This window comes from Mastacembelus armatus, chromosome 3 (assembly GCF_900324485.2).
Source record: "Mastacembelus armatus chromosome 3, fMasArm1.2, whole genome shotgun sequence".
Taxonomy (NCBI): domain Eukaryota; kingdom Metazoa; phylum Chordata; class Actinopteri; order Synbranchiformes; family Mastacembelidae; genus Mastacembelus; species Mastacembelus armatus.
The window spans coordinates 27,403,483-27,409,738 of NC_046635.1; the positions used below are offsets into that span (position 1 = coordinate 27,403,483).

Below are 6,256 nucleotides of genomic sequence, written 5' to 3' on the forward strand. Positions count from 1 at the left end.
TATGGCAGAGTGGCCCGACGGAAGCCTCTCCTCAGTGCAAGACACATGAAAGCCCGCATAGAGTTTGCCAAAAAACACATGAAGGACTCCCAGACTATGAGAAATAAGATTCTCTGGTCTGATGAGATCAAGATTGAACTTTTTGGCGTTAATTCTAAGCGGTATGTGTGGAGAAAACCAGGCACTGCTCATCACCTGCCCAATACAATCCCTACAGTGAAACATGGTGGTGGGAGCATCATGTTGTGGGGGTGTTTTTCAGCTGCAGGGACAGGACGACTGGTTGCAATTGAAGGAAAGATGAATGTGGCTAAGTACAGAGATATCCTGGAAGAAAACCTCTTCCAGAGTGCCCAGGACCTCAGACTGGGCCGAAGGTTCACCTTTCAACAGGACAGTGAACCTAAGCACACAGCTAAAATAACAAAGGAGTGGCTTCGGAACAACTCTGTGACCGTTCTTAACTGGCCCCACCAGAGCCCTGACCTAAACCCAATTGAGCATCTCTGGAGAGACCTGAAAATGGCTGTCCACCAACGTTCACCATCCAACCTGACAGAACTGGAGAGGATCTGCAAGGAAGAATGGCAGAGGATCCCCAAATCCAGGTGTGAAAAAACTTGTTGCATCATTCCCAAGAAGACTCATGGCTGTACTAGCTCAAAAGGGTGCTTCTACTCAATACTGAGCACAGGGTCTGAATACTTATGACCATGTGATATTTCAGTTTTTCTTTTTTAATAAATTTGCAAAAATTTCTACATTTCTGTTTTTTTCTGTCAAGATGGGGTGCTGAGTGTACAGTAATGAGAAATAAAATGAACTTTTTTGATTTTGGGAAATGGCTGCAATGACACAAAGAGTGAAAAATTTAAAGGGGTCTGAATACTTTCCGTACCCACTGTATCTCATCCCACATGTGCTTCAGTGTAGTGATAAGACATGTGAAGTGAGATGAGTAAAACTATGACACCTTAAGCACGCAAACAACTATGAGGTATGAGGAAGTACTCTAAACCATTAGGCAGATACCAAAATATGGTAAATAAGGTTCATGCAACATGCATGCTTACTGCACACACTGAAATGTGCAACTAGATGAAAAGGAAATGACAAGGGCCACATTATTCTGTTAAAAGGTAAGAAATTCTGCACATTTAGCACATGTACAAATAAAAATTTAAATCTATTAGCCTCTATAAGCTAGCATTAGATCAGGGGAAATACATTTCTCCCACAGATGAAAATGTAAAGGGATCAGAATTTAAAATGCCAAAATGCAAGGACTCGTCCTGATTTTGGCATTTTTCAGGGTGTAAACTGTTTTCAGGTAAGGAGGGCGAATGTTGAAGGTTCACTGGAATCCTATTGCAGTAACAGAGTAATACAGGAATGTATAATATAAAACATGGAATAGATCTATTCAGACTAAGTGACGGTTGGATTATCTCAGTGTGCTGAGTGTGATGACTGACTGACCACTCAGCAGGCCTCAGGTTTGAAGCTAGGTTTCATATCTCTTGTCAAAGGTCCTTGAGAGATTTAATAGCCTTGGCCATGTTGCTGTAGAACTCAGCCATGCTGGTGGGGAAGAACGAGTCGACCACAGAGCGAGGAAGTAAGCCACCCAGGTCTGTATGAAAGAAAGTGAACACCTGGGTTTTGTTGGGCTCTCTGGAAAAAGAGGAACAAATACAGAACAGAAACTTTAACATAAAACAGAGCAAAAAAAAGCAAACGTAACACAGTGAAGATGAACTTAAACTGCATATCGTGTGCAAACATGTTCTACTTGTTCAGTGTGTATTTGTGTGTTAGTGTACTCACCCTGAGATGGGGACACAGATGCAACCACATGAATGGTTGAATCCTCTCACATAGCCAGGCTGGGGGGGACAATCCTGGTGAATCACATTGATGGCTGTTTGACATGACACAAAACACACATTCACATTATATCTCTGATCTTGTGTGGGCTGTTTTTGTGTGTATATGAGCTCTACTGCAGAGTCAGTCAACAGATTATAAAGTGTAATCCATTGCAAAACTCAATATATTGTTTTTATGGGAAACAATATATTGAGTGAGCATTTGATTTAGTTACATTTTTTTTACTGAAATTTAAGCTGTTCAAGTTCAGTGAATAACCTGAAAAGGTACAAAGTAAACTGCAAAGTAAACAGTAACCTGATAGGGGGGTGAAAAAAAACTTTAGCTTACCAAAAACTGAAAAACAATGTACTTTAGAACAAATGGGCTAACAATTTACATCTGTTCTACAGCAATGAGAGTAAATGAAGCTTTGAAGGTTGATGCTAATTATTCCTACAGGTAGTCCAACTTTTGTTAATAACCCTGTGTCTGTATAAAAGCAGTGCTGAAACAGACTGTTCCTACATCCGCTTACAATATTGGAACAGTACTGTTTTGCAGCAAGTAGTACATCACTCTCATAATGAAGAGAAAAAGACAATTAATAAAGGAAGACAGACCATCTTCACTGTAAATGTGTAGGTCTTTCCTTTAGGGATATTGCAAACAAAGCCAATGTGCCAGTGAGTACAGTTTCCTACACCATCAAAAGACACAAAGGAAGAGTCTGGCAGTCCCAGAGCCATAACAGCACAATCTCCAGATTTAAACCGAACTGAACTGGTTTGGGATGACATGGAAAGAATGGTGAAAGAAAAGCAGCCTACAAGTGCAACGCATTGTTGGGAACTTCTGCAACAGTGTTGGGATAAACTTTCTGAATAATATTTCATTTCTGCTGTAGAGAAAATGCCATGAGTGTGTTCAGCTGTTTTACGGTTGTGCTCATAAATTTACACAGCCCTTCCTGGCACAATTTTAGAATTACTGGCAATTTTTTGTAAAATATAACGGCACATGGAGAAGCTGTGTCTGCACTTTTAAAGTCATAATGACAGCTGCAATTATTAAAGATACCATCTGACCACTTTACCTATAAAGAAGAATTTCCTCTGTGGTCACTTATAGTTTTTAAAAATGGCCAGTATTACAGGGGTATTTAAAGTTATAAACACAACTGTAAAAGGTATATGTCAATAATTTAGATTAAATCGTGTTTACAAAATGATTAGTGTATATCACTGCCTTGTTCACATGGATCTGTTATGTGAATTAAAATATAAATAAACAGAATCCATTGTCAGTTCATTATGTAGATCTTGCTAAAACTAAGTCATGCTAATCCAACAGTCCTGTAATAAATCCTCCTCTATCCTCCATCAAGATGTAGGATCCACATTGTTGGGGAAACCAAAACTTGAACTAGATTCCTGCAATGAAAACAAGGGTTAGGTTTCATTTCCTTCCCATTAGTTTCTTAACAGTTTCTTCTGACATATTTGACTGAACTTAAATCTTAGTTGTTGAAAACTGACACTAAGAGCGATGTTTAATCTATTTAATCTGTTCAGACCTGCAGTGTGTCCTCAGTATAGTAAACACTCAAAAAGCTTTAATCCAAATCCCTCCTGCAGGTAAAACAGTGCAGCCCCTACTCCATAACACAATAAATCTTATAAAGCACAAAAGACGTAGGTAGAGGAAAGAGAGGAGACAGGAATGAGTCAATACACACCATTTGATGAAATGGTGCCATCTTCATATTTGTTAACTAAAACAACATCTACAAAATCTCGTGGAGCTATGATACCCATAGCTGCTGAGGGCGTGACTGTTCGGCAGATAGAGATGTCCTGCACAAGAGTGGGAGACAAGGGACAGAACTCAAAGACTGAGTCGAATAAAGCAAAAACAAAAATGAATATCACCTCTGGTATCACATGTTAGCAGTTAAAGCTGGGGCACAGGGCACAATTTTACTTTTAAAAATAGCCCAGTTGTTTGCATCTTGTCCTCCATTATCAATAGCTTTTTCTGCACTGCAGTTCAAAGTTACAGCTATCAGAATGATCATAAGGAAACATCCTCTCATTAGATGACAAGGATACCCACCTCCGTGATTTGTTCCAAAAGCTCAAACCTTTTGACATTGCTGTCCCACTTGACTCTGAACCCATTGGGTACTGGTTTAAGGCACTCCCATACCTTCTTCATGCTGCCACTGACAATTCCCTCCCCCTTGTAACTGCAGACGAAGTGACAGGACACAGTAAAGAGAGCACATTATTGAGGTGCGACTCTGCTGTGCGTAAGATTCATACACTCCTAAATAGGCAAATGATTAAAACCCTGCGCACAGATTAACATTAAGTTTCTTCTACTTCACACACCACACTTTAAGCCTTAATGATAACAATTTGTTGATTTTTTTTGGCCATGCCTTACTTAAACATAATATTACACAAGCCGATTATGAAAAAATATCATAAAGGAAAATTAAAGTCTCATTTTACTATAATGTGCAGCCTCATCTGTCCTGACACAAACTCATGACACTGCAAATGCAAACGCAATGCATCTTAGCATAAAGAGTTGATGTTTCTCACACATTCCCAGGGAACTCCGATGAGGGACGCCAGGACACGACCATGTCATTCTGCAAAAAACAAAACAGTAAATTCACAGTGAGCAACATTGGTCTCTGTGTAATGACTGAAACATGCTGTTTTCTCTGACAAACTACAGAGTATTTCAAAACTGTAACATTTTTGAATTGCACTTGCTTATTATTTGTTGTCCTGAGTACATGTTAACATGTACTCAGGACAACAAATAACCCTGGTACATGTTGAAGAAGTAACTATATTGATATTTTTGTTGGTCAAATTAATTGCATACAAAACACAATTATTGTCATCTTTAAGAAGAATAAGAAAATGCAGCAGTCATATGTGTCTGGATATGCACCGGTCTGTGCCACACTGCTGTGAAACACCAAATAACATGGCTTTAAACAAAACTATAGATATAAGCTATTTCTGTAATACTACCAGCACCATTTCAGAGAAAATAACGCAGGCAAAATGTTGTTTTTCTACACCTTATCTTACTATGTTCTTATTTATTTTATTATTTTGCTGCTGTATTTTCCCGTCAGTGGATCAAAGACGTGTGATCTAATCCTATTTTTACACTTGTGTTTGTGTGATGCTTCCAAACTGAACAGTAGAAGTCTCAGGTTTATTATCCCCGACCACCTGTGTCAGGTGAGCAAGGCCACACAAGTCACAAATACCTGCTTATGTCAAATCATCTCTCCGTTGGTTTTCTACACCAGAGCACAGCATGCCCCGGGCAAGCGGAGTAAGACCGTACAGTTTGTGATATCACATGATAACAACAAATATTTACCGATTTCTTGCAGACCTTCCATCCGGACACGTCAGTCTTGTAGCTCAGCAAGCAGGCAGCCACTGCCTTGGCTTTATTTTCATAATCCATGACCGTAAAGGTGAAGGTTATCCCGTAGACCTAGCTGACTTTCCACTAACGTTACCTTACTGGTCGTTCAAGCAGCTGTTATGTCTCAGTTCAGCAGAAAGTCAAAGTCGGCAGCTGGACTGTGTCAGTGACTTCAGACAAAATGAACACACACACACACACACGTTAGCCAGCTAGCTAGCTAGCTAGCTCGGAGAGAAATAGAAAAAAAATCCCCACAGCTGTAAAATATTAATAACTGTGAATCACCTTTGGCTCTGGCATGAACAAAGTAGGTGAGCTAGTTCTTTAAAATACGATAAAAACCTAACACAGGTGTATAATCATCCGGAACAAAATGACTTCCGGTTATAGCCTTCAAAAGAAAACATACTTTCAAAAATTTAGGCGTCCGTGATAAAAAAAAAAGTGCTATAGTTTTCAGTATACACACTGTTCGTACATTTTCAATAGCATTCAGTGATTTATTCGAGCATTTTATTAATGGTTCTTAAACAGTGAAGCACTGATTTTCTTTTTCGTGTTTTATGTTGAAGAGAGAAGTGACCGGCTCTTTCTTGGCTTCACGCACCCGCAGCTGGAATCCTCGCATGTTGCAGCAAAGCAAGCTGGGATTTGTAGTGATTACTTCATTTCCAGATGTGATTGTTTTATTGTGATTGTATGTAAAGGAAGTTTAATTGTGTAAACTACATTATGTTTGAATAAGTTGTATTACAGTCAGTATCTAATACACACTGCTATGATGACCCATATGATTAGCTGACATAGCTGTTTGAAAAACATAGGAGAAAGAAACCACACTGATACTAACATACTCTGTGTGCTTTCAATGTAATGTATTAACACCTATATATGGTATTTAAAGAGAAGACGTCTTTAA

At 39.0% G+C, this 6,256-nt stretch overlaps 1 protein-coding gene across 1 annotated transcript; it reads right to left on the reverse strand.

Moving 5' to 3' along the window:
- Positions 1-849: 849 nt before the first annotated feature.
- stard5 (StAR related lipid transfer domain containing 5) lies at positions 850-5,721 on the reverse strand. Its single transcript, XM_026293894.1, has 7 exons — positions 5,623-5,721; positions 5,284-5,504; positions 4,479-4,528; positions 3,985-4,117; positions 3,608-3,725; positions 1,828-1,921; positions 850-1,674 (listed from the first exon to the last, which is right to left on the reverse strand). Exons 2-7 carry the CDS (start codon positions 5,371-5,373, stop codon positions 1,524-1,526), a joined length of 636 nt encoding a protein of 211 aa, XP_026149679.1. The 5' UTR covers positions 5,374-5,504; positions 5,623-5,721; the 3' UTR covers positions 850-1,523.
- Positions 5,722-6,256: the final 535 nt, after the last annotated feature.

Coding starts and splice junctions, on each gene's coding strand:
- stard5 (XM_026293894.1), bottom strand. CDS start 5,373: ATGGATTATGAAAATAAAGCCAAGGCAGTGGCTGCCTGCTTGCTGAGC. Junction 4,118..4,478: donor TCGGAGTTCCCTGGGAATGT/GTGAGAAACATC, acceptor CTTCGTCTGCAG/TTACAAGGGGGAGGGAATTG. Junction 1,922..3,607: donor TGGCACCATTTCATCAAATG/GTGTGTATTGAC, acceptor CATGTCAAACAG/CCATCAATGTGATTCACCAG.